The 18,443-nt window shown below is 39.8% G+C and overlaps 1 protein-coding gene across 3 annotated transcripts in view; it reads right to left on the bottom strand.

Moving 5' to 3' along the window:
- agap3 (ArfGAP with GTPase domain, ankyrin repeat and PH domain 3) overlaps positions 1–18,443 on the bottom strand; it is a 129,587-nt gene that overhangs the window by 82,899 nt on the left and 28,245 nt on the right. The window contains exon 1 of one of the 3 annotated variants that reach the window (XM_032530517.1): positions 129–799. The exons of the other annotated variants lie outside the window; for them this stretch is intronic. Within the exon in view, the coding sequence (XP_032386408.1) occupies positions 129–249 (121 nt within the window). The 5' untranslated portion in view covers positions 250–799. Of the gene's footprint in view, positions 1–128; positions 800–18,443 lie in introns of those variants that run through there. 3 annotated transcript variants of the gene reach the window in all.

Raw genomic sequence — 18,443 nt, 5'->3', positions numbered from 1 at the left:
ACAATGAGGGAAATCTTAATGTTTCTTATGAAAGACAGTATTAACTATTAACAGTAAAACGTTGAGATGCCAGTTTAGCGGGCTTTGCTTTGCTGGCTAACAGTTAAGCTGGCTTTGCTGGCCTTTACCTGGGTCTAGGAAGCAGGGGTTTGGAATGATATGAGGCTCATTGTAAAGCAAGCAGTCCTTTTCGCTCCATTGGATCTGGTAGTGTCGAGTTTGTCTACGACCCCCGAAGCACAGCCACATAGTCTACCTCAAAAGGGACTTTTTTACTACTCACAATACAACCAAGAAAATATCCAAGAGCCTAAGATTTCCTGTGTCAGTCCAAATTGCTGGTCATCTTTTTATTTTCCTCTCCTCATGGGTTTTTCTTTGGCTTCCATCAGGCATTGCTGTGAAAATATCATTGCAGCTCAATTCTCAGCTCCTGCTGTCGCTTTTGTCTAGCATGGCGGAAAAAAACCCGTCTCTTTTGTCAGTTGCATCATGCTGTGGCCATGATGTGCCTTCCATGCAGACCTGATAATGTGGTTACCAGCACAAACCCGACCGGTTACTGGACAGTTTGAGGAAGTGGCCCAGAGAGGCCATGTGTCCTGGTTCACTTGGAGTTGTTTCCTCCTGGTAATTTGTAATGCAGGTGTTGGTTAACAGGGTCCACACTGATAGGATTAAAGTTAATCCACTATCCTGTTGTCTCTGTTGCGGGTTGGTCCAGTGGAAACCTCCGCTGTGGCAAATCCTGAGATTTTGAAGTGCTGACTTGGTAACAGAGCTTCTCTTGTGTGCTCCTCTCTCTTCCTCTGTGCCACAGTTAAATGTTTCTCCCTCTTGTAACCATATCTTGATGGCAGGGTTTTTCAGAAAAACTGGATTGGCATGTTTTGAGGTTCCTGAATTACCGTCCTCCTCCGTATCTATGTGGACACATCAGCCTCGTTGTGAGCAGATGTTATACTGTGTGTGTTGGCCATACTATATCCGTTTATCTGTGTCACTTTTACAAACAATGGTGTACTCAACATGGCTCTGAGCTGACATTGCCCTTTAATTTTTCTAAGGCTACATTCAAAGTCCTTACCAATACAAAAGATTTTCTTGACACTTTTTTTTTTCAACAAGTCACCCCTGTCATAAATCTTCCTTTGTCAGTAAATGTCATAAACAAAAAGGTACCGGTGGGGTCACATCATTAAGAAACTGCATACTGATTCAAATTTTTAAATTTCTTTTAAAAGCAACAAATTCCTACTGGAAAATTCTTGTCAAAGTTTGAGCTAACTGAATTAGACAACCTCCCTCAGTAGTCACCTACTACGGCTAGAAATAGTGAGTGGTTCAATTTGGAAAGGCTTTCACAGTATCATCAATTATCTTCAGGGCCTAAGTAATTTCAGGGGTTGTGATACCTTCTGAACACCTATTAGCAGGAAGCACGGAACAGACACATTTGAACAGCAGACGTGACAGACCGACAGCACCGGTGTGTTTACGTATATAAGGACACAGACACAACGTGCGACAAGTGCTGGTGTTGTCTAGCTCTAGCATATTGCAGGATTATCCAAGCCACAGTAAAGCTTACTAACTCTACGTCAGTATTGGAACATGAGTCAGCATGAGGAAGACAGCCATACACATACAGTACGTGTGCTTTTTTTAAGAAGAGTTTGCTTCCTCAGGAACTGTCGATGACGGCGGTGAGCGGACTTTGCATAATCAGCATAAGGCTGGTCAGTGGTCATAGTCGAACGCCACCTACATTTTCTGTCAATAAGGTGTTGCTGACCTTATTACATTACACAACAGAAGCACAACTGACGCCTGACGAGCATCCAGAACAAAACCTCTGATGTCATCTACTTTCTAAAAGCACAAACACACGTGTGTCTTCTGTATAAATCAGAGGTGTTCTGTGAGAGCTTTTGTATGACAAATCAGTGCCAAAGAGTGCAAGCTCTAATGAGAACCAAAATGTTCCTTACTTATCTTTTAGTGAAGTGAAGACAGGGAGGAGGAATCAAAATTCTAGTATTCGAGTTTGAGTATTTCTAGAAATACTACAGACATGGATCTGGTGCTGTATGACCCAAAATCAATATTGTGTAAATTAATCATTCACACATCACACCTTCACACATCTCAAAGGCTATATAATACTATAGTTTTAACTACCACCAGAGCTCCCTGATAACTGCAACTCTGTGCTCATATTATCTGCCGAAACATAGTGTTTAAATGAATTATTGTCATGTTTCAAGTTGCTTTTTTTCAAATGAAGATTAATGTTACCTAAACTGGGTGTTAACTGTTCGTAAGGCAGCGATTCCCAACCCCCAGCCCCCGCACCGGTGGGCCCGTTAGTACTGGCCTGGGGCTTGAAATATTCCAGAATAATGGTCTTTTTTAGTTGTCTTTTTTTCTATTATAATTGTCTTTTTTTAATTGCTTTAAAAGGCCCATATTATGCTCATTTTCAGGTTCATAATTGTATTTTGAGGTTGTACCAAAATAGGTTTACATGGTTTCATTTTCAAAAAACACCATATTTTTGTTGGACTGCACATTGCTGCAGATCCTGTTTTCACCCTGTTTGTTTAGGTCTCAGTTTTAGCTACAGAATGAGACAACTCACTTCTTTACTATCTTTGTTGGTAGTCGCTCATCCAAAACATTAACAATAAATAGACTAGATCAAAATGTTGTTTTTTAGCGACAACCTTCAGTTTTTTTCAGTACAGAAAAATACTTTGCACATCTATAACATGAAACAGGTGTATCAGAGGGGAATACGTAATACAAAAGTTGGAGAGAAATGCCTGCACATTGTCTAACGTGCAAAACATATAATGTAATAGTAGGCAACGTTTCGGTACTAGACCTTTATCTAGCAAAATTAATGAAGGGAGATTGTTGCATCTTCTGAATGTTTTTTTTTCAAAAATGAAAATATCTTAACATGAATACAACATATTAGAATAAATATAAATCAGCCTATTTGTTAAGAAAACAAACAGATACAGCATCCTAAGGATTCACTGTGCCACATGTATGTTTAACATTAAAACAAGATAAAATCATACCAACAAATATTAAATAGCTTAGTATTCTATGCACGAAAAACGTATGCACATGTGGCCGGATTAGCTCAGTTAGGCGGCCGTGGATTCAACACCAACCTGCGGCCCTTTGCTGCTCGTCATTCCCCCTCTCTCTCCCCTTAATCTGTCCTATTGAAATAATGGCCTAAAAAGCCAGAAAAAATAAATACAAATAAATAAGTAAGTAAAAAATAGGTATGCACATGCATGCATATGCTTTAGGCTGCCCTACACACTATTGTATAGGCCCGGTTTAATACGCAACTTTACTATGAAAATTTATACAGTATGTAGTAAGGGGTCCCTGCTCCATCTCTCTCTCAGATAAGGGGTCCTTGGCTTTAAAAATGTTGAAGAGCCTTGGCCTAGCTTGTATAAGGCTTTATTTGAAAACTATTTTGTACTAGTTTCTAAAAATGTGCCTAAAACATAACCTAAACAGTCAGTGCAGTTCAGTTTAAAACAAAAAGGGTTTTTTGGTCCTTGTCTATAATAAGTTACATTTGACTAACAATAACCAAGTTCAGTTCAGTTCAAGTTTATTTTCATATGCACCTTAGTACATAGTACCACAGCAATGAAATACAATATGCCTTTTTTACTCTCAAGTCATGGTTTATACCGCACAAATCACCACATATACCATCTACGTCTTGTCAACAATACCTGTATAAAGTTTCAGACCTCTAAGCTTAAAGTTATGGGAGCTAGGGGTTTTCTAGTCTGTGGTGTGACTGATGTCCCCAAACCTCTCCAAACCCTGTCCCAGTGACCAGATTGTTTCCCCTTTTACTCCTGTGACACTGGATAAATATACCAAAGCTGGGGTTCTCAAACTTATAAGCCTCTGACACACCAACCTGTCGGCCGACCCTCGGCAGAAAAGGCAGTGGGACAGATCAGTCTCTACGAGTTGGTCAAAAAAGTGCCCTCACCAAAGTAACAAGACGTAATACGTCTCCATAACAGCAGGCGCGCTAAACTCTATTGTCGCCCAAAAATGAAAACCAGCAGCTGATTGGACGAACGCACGTGGGTCTGGTTTCTCCAGAAATTCCAACCCAGACTGTAATGGCGGCTTGTTCAGAATACAATCTCACATTTTACTAAAATAGTTCCCGAAATGTGTTTATGAAAACCTTTTGAGTGAGAAATAGGCCATGTAGTTACTGAATCTGTCTTAATTTCACATCGACAAAGTTCAGTTTAAAAGATTTTTATCAGATTTTGAGAGACTCCAGTCACGCCATAGTATTCATAACACAAGGTATGGACTAGGTGTGGATCAACTTTCCGTTCGGTCTGGATGCAGACTTGGTCTGGAATTTGAGAAGCCCTGTGACTAAAGAATTCAAATGATTATCAAACTTTTTAAATTCATTCAAACATTGTTTTTTCCTCACAAAACACATGCATGTGATGACATGCATGTTTTTTTGATGTTCTTGGAGGAGAGACTTAGCTATGTTAGCTTACACATTCATTTAGACTAACTCCGATGCAACATTTTACTATATACTTTATAGTGGATTATGTCACAATAATCAAAATAACTTCACAATATCTAAACAGTTAATATCTAAAAAGCAGCAGTCAATCAAATATTATAGATTCACAAACTACCATGTTTTCAGTCATGTATAGCTAAAATTATGCAATTTAATTAAATTAATTTATTGATTAATTGAATAGTCAATTGTCAGAAAATGCCAGTTATTGTAGGGTCATGTTTTAAGCAAAAGTGCCAAATATTCTCTGGTTCTAATTTTTGGAATATGACCAGTTCCAGTTTTATATAATCTTTTGTGATAACAAATTGACTATACTGTATGTACGTTTAAGGATGAAGAAAACAAGCAATGATGACTTCACCTGATGGGCAATTAAATCACTAATGAAAGTAATCAATAACTGCAGCCCTACGGTCATGTCATGTGTGAATTAATTTCACACAAGGCAGAGCGCTACCCTTGGCGTCGTGCACAGCTCGGAATTTCCGCCAAGTGCTGCGCTCAAAATAAAAATTATTTCAACTTTAACCTTGTAGCCGCTGACCTTGCAACCAATTCCAGAACGTATACCTGCGCCTCACTTTTCCTCTCATGCTCTTCATGTGTAGGTGGCTTATGAGGATTAGCTAATTATTTGAATTGCAGGTATTATTGTGGGTTCCTAAGGTGAATGGTGATGAAGTGTCAACCCTCGAGTATTCCCTGGCTGATAAAGCCACTGTTGAAACCCAGCAAAAGAAAAAAATAACCTAAACAAAAAAAATTCACATCTTTAAGAAAATAAATGGGGGAAAAAATTGTAACAGTAATAAGTGAGGGCAGTCAAGGGAGTTCCTCTGGAACACTGTTTTCCTGGGTGTGACTATCCAGCTCTCTGTGGCACAATTAATCCTTGAAGCTACTCCCACCAAATTTAATAGGTCTGTCAAACAGTATTTTCCCTTGAAAGATCTGAATTATAATTTTGACAACAAGAACACAAGCAGAAAACTGAAATTAGGTGTTCCCCTCAAAATGTACAACAGCATTTATTCCCAAATTCCACTATACAAATCACTTAGAATTTGGTGCAATAAAAGCCAATCTGTGCATTCAGGAATACGTGTACCGGTACGAGCAAAGACAACACACACACACACACACACACACACACACACACACACACACACACACACACAACACACACACACACACACACACACACACACACACACACACACACACACACACACACACACACACACACACACACACACACACACAATTTTGATTCCCCCATACTTAAGTGATTAACCAGCACAAGTGATTACACAATGACCTACCAATTTTCAAAAGGACATCAATTTACCAGAACCCTTTTACCCTCCCCTTCTTACATCGACACTGAATTAATATTTGCAAATGAAAAAGTCAAGAGATTCATACACAGAGACAGAAGGGCTACAGACGGCAGAGAAAAGTTTATGATAATTATGCTTGCAGTAGTGGTATTGAGCGTGGGTGTAGAGCTTTTTAAAATTCAGCTGCACTACCATGAGCATACGTCACCATTGCTCCACTGCAGAGAAAATGATAGGTTAGAGGACGTCTGTGGGAGGTTGTGAAAAAAATTCTAGACGCTTCTGTCCCTTAAATTTAGGTTTTGAGAGAGAGCTTGTGCGTTTGTATAGTGTGTTCGTGTAAGAGAAAGATGGAGAATTTAAGAGATTGAATGGCAGAGAGACGGTGACAGTGTGTATTTGTTGTATAACCTCAGCTGAGCAGCATGAAGCCCCCTGAAGATGTTTTACCTCCAAGATGCTCACTGCTAATTTCCTCTGACAGAAAATAGACAAAATATACTAAATATAGTGCCGAGACTCAGTGTTTGTTTACTGTGTGCTGGGTTTCCGCTAGAAGTTTTTTCAAATATCCAGCACATAGATGGTACCTTTGGATATATGAAACAGGTGACCTAACATCACCGCTCATTTTACATACAGTTACAACAAAACAAAGTGCTGAGAGAACATTACTAGGTTTTTTCATGTTGGTTTTGAGTAGGGGTGGAAAAAAAAAAAAAAAAATCGATACAGCATAGTATCGCGATATTTTCAGTGGCAATACTGTATCGATACACAGATGCCAAGTATCACTTTTTTATTATATATGTGTTGGTCAGTCTGTCTACTTGACAATCCCACTTACACAGAATTACATTGAAGTGATATGAACAAACAGAAATGTATGTTTTAAATAAAACAGATGTTTCCTTTTGGGGACATCATTTGAAATTGGGAAAAATTAAAAGTTGGAAAAAAGGTAATAAATTGCAATATATCGCAGAATATTGCAGCCGTCTGGTAATTCCCAACCCTAGTTTTGAGAAGAATGCATCCCCACTAACCTAAAAAAACGTTTTACACTGTAAGTGAATACAGCGTATCAGGGGAAGAAATCTGGGGTCCGATAAACAGTAAATTCATCAACAATATTTCCCAAGCTATTGTAGCCGTCATATTTCACGGGACCAACGTGAGCGTGGTTTTCATGGTAAAACAGCCGCTGAGGCTTTCGCTGTCCTCGGACTGTTTATTTAATTGTCATGACTTCAGAAGTGATGACGTCCTGTCACTGTTCCAGTTGCTTACCCTCAAAAGGGGAGAGAGAGATGACTGTTTGCTGGAGTTCAGTGTAGCAGACCGCTCTGCAGTCGTGTAATTTCGACTTTATGACATTTCATTAAAAGGTGCTCTAAGCAATGTTGGGTGACGTTACTTCTTGTTGACGTTCGACGTATTGTCAAACAAAACAAGACTAGCTTGCCCCTCCCTCCTCATCATCCCGTCCGTTCCCCCTCCCTCATGTGCTTCAGCGCACTAACCCCCCAACCCCAAATCCTTCTGGTCGGTTATTGGCTGGAACGCTGAAACACTGTTTGTGGATGCTTCGGGGTGCAGGTGGGCAGAGTTTATTTTTGTTGCCGTTTGTAGACCCTGGGCTGTCTACAGAGACCGCAAAACAACCAAACAAACAAAAAATACATCTTTAAAATGCAACCAGTGCATTTTCTAACAAATTACAATTAACAAAATCTTCAGGAACATGAAGTGAGATATACTCAAAGGAAGGAGACAAAATAAAACTACAAGTGATGGCTAGCTTAATGATAAACAGTGTTCCAGGCAAGTTTTGAGTTTTCCGTGTGTTCTGGGGACAGGCAGCTCACAGATAGTGAGGAGATGTTTGCTGTATGTGACAACAAATGTTGTAGCCTAAAACGCGTGACATTGCTTGGAGCACCTTTAAATGCAGAAGGAACAGCTGCAACAATTTTGTAATGGTGGTCAGCCACTACATATAGCGGAAACACTAGTGTGTTAGTACCTGCAATTGTACTTAACATGGATAGGTGGATGATTAGGTGGTAGTCTTGACTTTTTGACTATTGCATTTTGCAACCATCACCACCACCCTGCAGCCAATATATTATTATTTCGTTTGATGTGTCAGATGAAGAAATTGAAGGTGCAGAAAGATGTGGGTGATGCAGACTTGGCCAGAGAGAATGGAACAACTGAACGGAATTTCAAAAACTAGGAATGGGCAGCTGGAAACATGGAGGCATACACTGGTTTGTAGAAGATGACAAAATGACCAGTGAGAGTAGGTAGGAGGAAGCTGCAGAGAGATGCACAGTTTTTGCTGGCAGGTTTGTGTGGGCTGGTGGCTCCCAGTACTCCTCCTCCTCTACACATTACTTTGCGAACCCCCGCTTACTTCTGGTGTCATCCTTTAAAACTTGCCTTACAAACTCGTTTTTATGCAACAGCTTTGATGTGGTATTGCATTCTGTAATCTTAATTGCAATGTAGAAATAGTAATATTTGTATCGTTTTTGGTAATACCACACAGCAACATAGAGAGACCTGAAAGATTATCATCAGTGAGCAGGGATGAAATAGGCTCAATTACAGTGAGTCCATTCACTGAAAACAATGACCAATGATAGCTGCAATGTTCTATTATTTGTTGACATCTCTGTGAAGCACCAGAAAACTTAACAAAAGAGGTCAGAGTCAGACCCAGAAGAAATCCCTTGAATCAGGCTTCTGTGTCATTTGAGAAAAGAGCTTGCGTATTGAAAGACTAGTTCCAGCTTTGTATATGTCACTATCTTGCTCACCAATTTCCATCTATACATCCATCATCTTAATTCTCCAACTTCCTTCTTGAAACAGCAACATGTAATCTGTCATGCACCATCTGGCCTCCAACTGCATTATTGTCTCTCTGCACCATCATGTTGTAACAATACATGCAATTGTTAAAATAAATTGAACTGCCATTCACAACATTAGTCAGCCACAAACTGACGGATTCTTGCTATGACAGTGTAAAGTTACTTAAACTATTACTTTAGTTCTGATATTTTTTACACTCTTGCTACTCTTCATTGGGTAGTAATGATGCTCTGGAGAGCCAAAACACAAGTCATTATCAATTCTTTCTATGGTTTACATGCAAAACCACAAGTCTGCTGTATTTCTACAGGAGAAGCAATACATCTTCAGTATACAATTTTGTGCAATCTTTTCCTTTTCACTCCTCTCAAGGTTTTTCCTTTCTGTGCTCTTCCAAAAAGAGGGCCAAGAATAGCGACACATTTGGGCACAAGCTCCCATGCAATTTCCCACGCCTTTTGTCTCCGTTCCTTTGCCGCCCATGCATGCTGAGACAATAAGCTGGGAGCTTCGTTATAAAGCTGACAACACACCATTTTATAAAAAATCAGGAGGAACATTAACTGCTACTGATGCCCCTGAACCAGCGCTAATAACATGCAAACCTATGGAGCAGCTGCTGACTGATCTACACACAGGAGTCTTTATTTGTTTCTATCCAGCTGATACAGTTCGTAAAAAGCCTGTAACATAAAAAAGTTCCAGTGTTCCTTTCTTGATACAGTGCCATTTGCGTACTGCAAACAGTTATGTAATCAGTTTTCAACCGATAATGGCTCCAGGGTAGTGACGCATCATTGGTTCTGTATTCAATGTGGGATTAATTGTTGTGTTCATTTAACTAGCATATCTGTGACTGATGAAAATCTCAAATCCTCAGCCTGTGAAATAGCTCTGGGAGATTTAGTTCCACAGGTGACTGACAATTAAGCCACGCTCCACCAGTTCAAGTTAAATGGCGCTCAGTATGACGGGCACCGTGGTAACTTGGTTACTGACAATTAGCATGGTGCTTAGAGGACAACAAATGGGAAGACAGTGAGGTAAACCCACAGAAATCTTTACAAAAAAATCTATTTACTTATCTCAATATAAAAAACACATTGACCTATAGGCTTATAATGCCTTCCCTGTGGCTTGCACAAGCCTGAAATCGCCACAAGGCTTCAAAAAGTGGAGATTCAGCATGAAATTGAATAGCTTTGAAACCATTTATAGTAGGGCCGTTGTGAACCTCCATCAGAAATTCCATCAGTATTCTGGATGAGAACATCCTTAGTTCCAGCTCAGTAGCCATCTACAGTGTCTGAATGACACAGACGTTGAGGCTGGAGAGGCCAGTGCAAACATCTGAATCCTAATTGGTAAGTTTCATGACAGCTCTATTTGTCAAAGTCAGTATGGGGCAGTTACATTACACGGTCTTCATGACATTTCCAGGTGCCCTTAACATACATCATCCTGTTCCTGCCAGGTACAACGGAGGAAGAAATATTCATTATGCTTATTGTTTCAGTCCAGTAAGATATGGGCACGAGCAGCAGGTTGAGGTGAAAAAGAAAACCTAAACGCTGATTAAACTGGACGTGGAGACACTGACTCATGGTGCCTGACTAGTATTTCCTACAATTTGGCTTTTGAGCAATGACGCCTGCCTGAGGGCTTTTGTTATAATGTCAACCAAATCAGAAAATGGCAGCACTGAGATGGACTAGCTGGGATACACAGATCCTAACATAATCACAAACCTAACAGAAATATAGAAACATGAGCTCATTATCTGCATTTTTCCTTCCTTTTTTGTCATCTATAACATTAAATGTGAGGATTTCAAAACTGCTGATCAGAAGACCCAAATCTCTCCGCAGGGCACCAGTGTGCTGAATACACAGTTTCTGTGACTCCATCTGATATCATACCTCAGTCTTTGTCTGTCTAGTTTGTTATTGACAACTGAAAGATTTCTTTATAATTACAGAAAATCTGAAAAAAACTAAAACTAGACAAAAACTGTAGAAACCTATTTTTGCCGAAACATGAGACAAAAAGCATGTGTGATATCTCATAGAGATTTTACAGAGAAGAGATAAGTGCTGTGTATTCCACCTGGAGGGGGAAAAGGGAAAAAAATAAAACGTTCTTGGAATACATATTAACTGATATCAATTTAAACATTCATTCTTTTTCTCAAGAAACACCAAAAGGGATAAACACAACTTGTTCAGACTTACATCCAGCCTGGACATAGAATTTTCCAAATGCTGACAAGCCATCTTTATTGGACATGGGGGAGTTCTCCCTTTGGGAAGTGTCAGAATCTAGTCAATTTAATGGAGGAACATATCTGCTGTACCAAAGATATTTCTTTAATAACTTCAGCTCTGTGGAGTGTCCAAGCAAGCAGCTGCCACACACGTACAGTTAAAACCCTTAAGCAATGCGATGCGGTCATCATCTCTGAACGTTATATGATGAAATGTTATTTCATTTTTGTGCATCATGGCAGAGCATAACTAATTTTAGTAACTGAGCAATATGCACATTTCCACCTGAAACAATTCATTGACAGCAAAGAAAATTACATCTAAATTGCAATAAATGGGCATTTAATGACCATGAGCGAAATATGCTGCACTTGAGATGCTGATGTGCCCCCGGTTTATATTTTTCATTTACCAGAGGCCTCTTGAATGCACTTAATAGAAAATATCTGCTATGCAGAGCACTCGCAGTGTACATTATTATTCAGCATTACTGCTTCATTGAGATTTGAAGTGTCATAACCCCCTACACCTTTAATCCATGCTAACTTTCAGCGAATGACTTTTTCCCCCTGCCACTAAGATGTTGATTGTATTTAAATATGATACAAAAAAGCACACACACACTCCACAGGCATCCCATAGCTTCCCTTATGTAACCCAAAGTGAAATAAGCAGCCTAATGAGTGGAGAATTACGGTTTGGGCTACTGGAAAACAATCACAGCAGATATGACAAGAACGTGATCATCTCCAGGTTCTTCTTCTCCTCCTCCTCCTCCTCCCCTCTCTTTCTGCGTCTGTTCATCTTTAACTCTATCCTATCCGCCCACAATCCTCCACCCTCCCCATGCTTACTGAATACTGCATCAGCAGCTTCCCCAGGAGAAGGAAGACCTGTTCTTTAACAGACCCTGACGAATAACTGACAATTCAAAAACCACCAAGATGCACCGGCTTCATCTGCTCCCGCACCTTCTGGGAAGATGCAATTCTATAATGTGATTCTCTGTTACGTAACCCAGCGTGATAAATAACTGCAGACATTTCAAGATTAATGAAATTCAGGGGAAGCCCCCCCACACTGCCTGATCTACAGTGCTAGCAGAAGATGACGGTTCTGCTATTTTTACTCAGGCATCTCCATGGGTACAATAGTTTGAGGTCACATGGCTGCCCGCCCCTCGGAGAAGCACACTGCTGTCTGCTGCAGTGCACTATTTCTGGGCTCCAGGAAGAGACAGGTGTGAGTGCTTGTGGGGGGGGAAACCTGCTGAAAGGTGCTACAACACTCTGCTTCAGGGCTGATGGTGCAAATATTCCACATGGTGCAAAAAATAAGTAGGAGCCAAACGCTACCCCTGTTTTACCTCTAGCGTGATGAAGGCCAGTTAATTACAGTTACAAGTCAAGGTCAGTGTTTGGGGATCAAAAGGTAAAAGCTCTTGTGGCTGTAGTTTTGACCGATAGGCTCTTCGTCTGGATTGAGTCTGAACCGGCTGCATGGCTGCTGCTGCTGCATGCCAACGAGATCAGCACAGCAGCAGTTTTAGTTTTGAGCCTCATCGTAGTGACAGCTGCAGGATGGACGGCTTTATGTCGACATCAGTCTCCCTTTCTCATAACCCAAGGACTAGTACATTCAGAGGGCTGATAAAGAACTTACTACACAAAAGGCCAGATAGAAGAGTCAGTGTCTCAGTAGACTTCATGATAATAAATATCTTTAATTGAATCTTTTAGTGTGTTCCGCTGAACAAGAAAGATTTTCAAAATCTCAGCTATGCGCTGTCTGAATGCCAACTAAGTTCTGCACACAAGAAGTGTGTGCCAAGCAGAAAACTACATTTGACACAGTATGTTATGTTTAAGGGCAGTGGTTGATGACCTTTTTTGGCTAATGACCCCTTAAAAAAGAGGCAGCATCAAGTTGCAAACCCATGTTGCGACCAGTTCAGCGCAATTTAGATTTCTTAATAATTAGGCCTGGGGGAGGTATGATTATCTAATAATTACATTTTATGTAGCCTAAATCTGTTTTCCGTTGCCCTACCCCTCAGATATATCTGCTGTGGTCCTGACTCCAAGGTTGGGAACCACTTTATGGGATGAAGCCGACTCTTATGTAAAGAAACTTTACTGGATCAGTGGAAAATAATCTCAAAAAAAGTAATCAGACATTTTTGTCATAACAAAAACTGAATGGGCTCAACTGCAATAATTATAAGCAGAGGCAAAACAGGTTTTCCCAAGGACTGCGTAATGAACACGTCCTTTGACGTTTTATGTGTTAATATGCAGTCAGAAGCACTAGACTATACGCAGCCATAATTCACTGGATGCCATTTAACAGGATCAAACAGATGATTAACGCCAATAAAAGCTAATAAAACTGCTTAATTTTAAATTGCAAAAAGGCTTAAACAGGGTTCTTTCTAAACAATTAATGCAAGTAAAACGATGACGAATGATACCATCTTTCCATTAGATGATGCTTATTTCATTATCGGCAACCCACCAACTGAACATCTGCATGCGTGTATTCAGGTGACATCACTGCTCTGCTTTAATCTTGTGATAATCTCTCACCTAATGTGTGACAACTGTCAAAACGAGTGACTACTTTAAAGATCATCATGTTAACCTGAGAGAGATGATCAGATAAAACAAAATTCATTTGATTACGGTGCATAAATTAAAGAAGTGATGATCTTGTGGGCTCAAAGATCTCAAACGAACAAATATGTATAGACTTATGTTGAGGATGCTGGAGACAGTAAGTCTGCATTAAAAAGGTCCCATGGCACGAAAATTTCACTTCATGAGTTTTTTTAACATTAATATGCGTTCCCCCAGCCTGCCTATGGTCCCCCAGTGGCTAGAAATGGCGATAGGTGTAACCCAAGCCCTCCCTTTGAGAAAATGAAAGCTCCGATGGGCCGATCAGGAATCTTCCCCTTATGAGGTCATAAGGAGCAAGGTTACCTCCCCTTTCTCTGATTTTCCCGCCCAGAGAATTGGGCCTAACCATAGAAAGAGACTTTGTGGCTTTCAAACAAGCGGCAGTTGGACAAGGCCACACCCCCAGCCTCCACCTCCACCACCAGGTCTATAAAAGCATCCAAAGAGCACCATGTCATGGGACCTTTAATGGAAATGTTCTTTTATAGTCCAACACAGTTGCAAAAAAAGTTATTTAATTTAATTAAGGATTTTACGGGCATCAAACTTAGAAAGGTATAACACTTTATTGTATTACTGTATTGTAGAATTATCATAATACCAGCCAGGATAAGCATGTAAAGGAAGTATTTAGGAAAAACAAGTGATTGAGCAATTAGTGACAATTTCAATGTTAATTTCCTGCTACTCAGTACTCAAACGGCAAAAAATTTCCTGTGTAAACTGTAAGGAGGTAAATGCATGTTTGCTTGTGAAACACTTGACAGATAAGCAGCTGCTCTCAGGGATTCAGTCTGATTTGCGCTGGCTTTCACTTTTGTAGACTTTGCTTTGAAAGCACACACTGAAAAAGTCATGACACATGCATAAATCGGTATGAAACAAACACCACTGAGAATGCATAATTTACACACAGGCCATACTTGCCAGGATCCTGTAGGGCACTCACATGTATAAAGTCTCTTGACTATTCTGATGCTTATTCTAATAATACAAATATGTGGGAGAGGGATTGCTAATTGTCCTCTTCACATGTAAATAGCTGTTTGGTCTGCTATAACCCTGTTCTTGTCTCCATATCTCCTAATGGTCCAGTAGTGACTCATGCTGAAATAGATCTAAGGCCTAGGGAAACATGTATCCATCAGTCAAGGAAGCTATTCAAAGCTTGCTTACTGACAAGTAATGTCACCAGGCGCCTTGATAATAGCATTATTTTATGGCTATAAACAGAGGAAACCATCCCTTTTTTCCAATCATTTTTCAAAGCTGTTAAGGTTAATGTAAAGACCAGCAGATGTGCAACTTGAGTGTTTAGATTTGGTAACATTTACTGTTGTATTAATTGGTCTGTGTCCTCTGCTGCTGTGCTTACATCATGAATCGGCAGTTCAGTTTTGACTAGGCAGAATGAAAGTTGAAGATATCTCAAACATCATGAATAGTGCAAATTATTGTGCATGACGTTTCTCTATTTTAGATATCCATAAATACGTTACATCCCCTCCCCACCATAATCAAAGAAGAAGTGTGTTCATTTTCTTATGTCTATGAATGGAAGAAGAAAGGAGCAGTCATGGCATTGGCTGTAATCGAAAAGTGTTAATTACAAGTTAACAGTTAACAGGTGCTATGTGATTTGATGATTTGAACGACAACAGGCTCTGTGCTGGGCCTAATTTGCATACCGATATCTGCAATGTCATTCTGTCTAGTCAAAACTTATTTAAGATATCTGTAATTACATTTTGACTAGGCAGAATGAAAGTTAAAGATATCTCAAGTTTCAGATATCTCTAATCAAAATTCCTTTCAAGATATCTATAACTTGATAATAGATATCTACAATTAAATTATGACCATACCTAACTCCAGTTTGAGATATCTACAATGCCATTATGACTAGTCATAATTCCAGTTACAGATAGCTACAACGTTATTTTGCCTAGTCAAAACTTAATTTAAGATATCGGAACAGGAACATGTAGATATCTTGAACTGAGGTGACCTAAAGATATATTGAACTGGAGTTATGAATAGTTAGAATCAAATTGTAGATATGTCAAACTGGATTTTAAGATATCTACAATTCAGTTGCAGATATCCGTAATTCATATCTGTGGAAATCTGCAACTGAATTTTAGATATGCGTAATGATGGACCCCATACAAACGAATGGCAAAAGTGACGTCATTTGTCCTAGGAAGAATATAGTTGCCTACATCTGAAATGTTCTTTTTGTCTAGGAAAAACTGAATTACAGATATCTGCTACACATATATCCAGTCTAGCTTTTAAATGTTAAAAGAGCTTGCCACACTCTGCCACTTCTCAATGAGAATCTATGTCATCAAACATGCTAGCTCAAGGCAAAATAGTCCCACTACAGCCGGTTTAAAGATAAGACTTCTCTAGTGATTATAAACTTCCCAGAAAATGTGACAGAAATAATACCACCGCAGAGTAAAATTATTCAGTGTGAGAAAGGACATCTTCAATTCAATATACAGGTCACTTGGGGAAAGTGCCTAAACTGTCCGGTCCACTCAACCGAAGTCACAAAATAAATGAGGAATACAGAGTCAGTAAAGTGATAAGGACACAGTGTAATTCTGGCACGTTGGCCTTTCTTCAGATACTCCAAATAGACTTCCAGATCAACGGATAACAACCAAAACATAATAGCATCTGTGCACAGCCCCTGGAGAAGGGACGGCTGCAGAGAGTAAACAAATAGCTAATCAGACTTTAGCCAACAACTGAGCACCGCCTTGAAACAATAAACGGAGGAGATTCATCTAAATCTCAACATAAGCTCTGCCCACATACTGCATAGAGACACAACACAACAGACACCCTCTAGTTCTGTATCCCCAGGTGCTCATGCCTAATGCCATTTGTTGCAGCGACTCTGTTGTAGTCTCACTTCAATTTGATGTGGTGTACCTACACCACATCAAATTGGTGCTGAAATGTTTAAACAGAGTTTCACATCAGAGGTCAAAAAGAAATTTCTCCTGGTGTGTATGTGGTGGTAGAGCATCGCCACAGGGGGTCACTGTTGCTGTATGGAAATGCTAAATACATTTAAGGAGGAAATCATGAAATGATTTGCAGAAATATACCTGTTCTACTGCTTGCACTAAAAAGGAAATGTAGATAATCTCCAAGAGGAACAGACAATACAGGCATATTTCTAGGGTAACCATTGCCCTATTTTTTGGGTAAAAGCTTGTTAAACAGAATTTGGAAAACATCTTAAATATATTTTACATTTTCTTTTACATCCGATATTTCACACATCTAGTTGTAAAAAAAACATGGATCCTAAATGTTAGCCACAGCAACACAAGAGTAAAATCTGCCAGCTTGTGCTCACTGTGTACAATCCACTACCAGCATGCACTGTTGGAAGACGGATATTACATAAGAAGCTCATCAGTGGGGTAGTGGCCCACGCACTCCGCATCCGCAGTGGAATCTCTCACTGTTGATCGGCCTCTCACTCAAAGTAAGAACAAAATGGCTGAGGTGACTGGCTGAGGGGGGAAAATGCAGCAGATGAAAATCAACGTCTATAATTAGCCATTAAAGAGACGATACTCTGTGCAAATGAAATAGGCGGCCAGTGGCGGGTAACGTTACAAGCATAGTGATTTAAGCAGTTCATTTGTTGATGGATTTTTAATTGTTGATTGATTCAATAATCATTTAAGTATTTTTTCAAGCAAATATGCAAAACATTTACGGTTTACAGCTTCTCAAATGTGATGTGTTGATGTTTTTCTTTTTGGTGTCTGAATATTTGGAAGATTTTTGTAGCCATTTTAATACTTCACCTTAGGCAACTGGGATTTGGGGCATTTTCACTATTTTATAGACAGAACAATATACCGAGACAATATGACGCAGATTAATCAATCGCAAAAAGAAACAATAGTTGCAGCCCTACAATATCTTTGGGATTTGGACTGCTGGTCAGGCTTAAAACCGGTTAAAGAGGCTACTTTGGGCTGGAGAAGATGTATTTTTTGGGAGTTTTATTGGCAAAATGATTAATCAGGACATAATAGGCAGATATTTTTGATAATAAAATACTCGTGAGACAAAGAAAAGCAGCAAATCCTAACATTTCATAAGCTGGAACAATACAATTATTTGACATTTTTGCTCATATAATTACTTAATAAATCAATTATCAAAATAGTTGCAGACACCTTTTTCAGGTGTTCCACTAATCAATCGTCCCAGCACTAAGTGTAAGGCAGTTCCAAATCTCAGCTCATGACAAACAAGGCTCATGTGACACACAACCTTGTAACATTCCATCCACAATCTTAAAATCAACAGTAGTCAAAGAAAGGAGGACAAATCCTCTTCCACCAGGTGGTCCCTGATTTTGTTTTCACAAACCTCTGTCGGCTTCCAGCTGTGGCAAGCAACAAAGGCAGGGGTGTGTGCCCTCCCAACATTTCAGGTTGTTGTCACCGTCCTCATTTCACAGCAGATGGACGAGGGTCAACACTACTGTGATCATCAGCATTAAACCCCCGTGCGGCATGTGCTGTGTGCCAATTGCCTGCCTCCGCTCACACCGGCCCACAAACCCATGTTGACTCCACGCCCACTTGCCCATCCATTGTACAGGCAACCAGTTGCC

The sequence above is a fragment of the Etheostoma spectabile genome, chromosome 12, assembly GCF_008692095.1.
Source record: "Etheostoma spectabile isolate EspeVRDwgs_2016 chromosome 12, UIUC_Espe_1.0, whole genome shotgun sequence".
Classification (NCBI taxonomy): Eukaryota; Metazoa; Chordata; class Actinopteri; order Perciformes; family Percidae; genus Etheostoma; species Etheostoma spectabile.
Note: the sequence above shows the minus strand (reverse complement) of the source record. Positions and strands in the feature narration are given on the sequence as shown.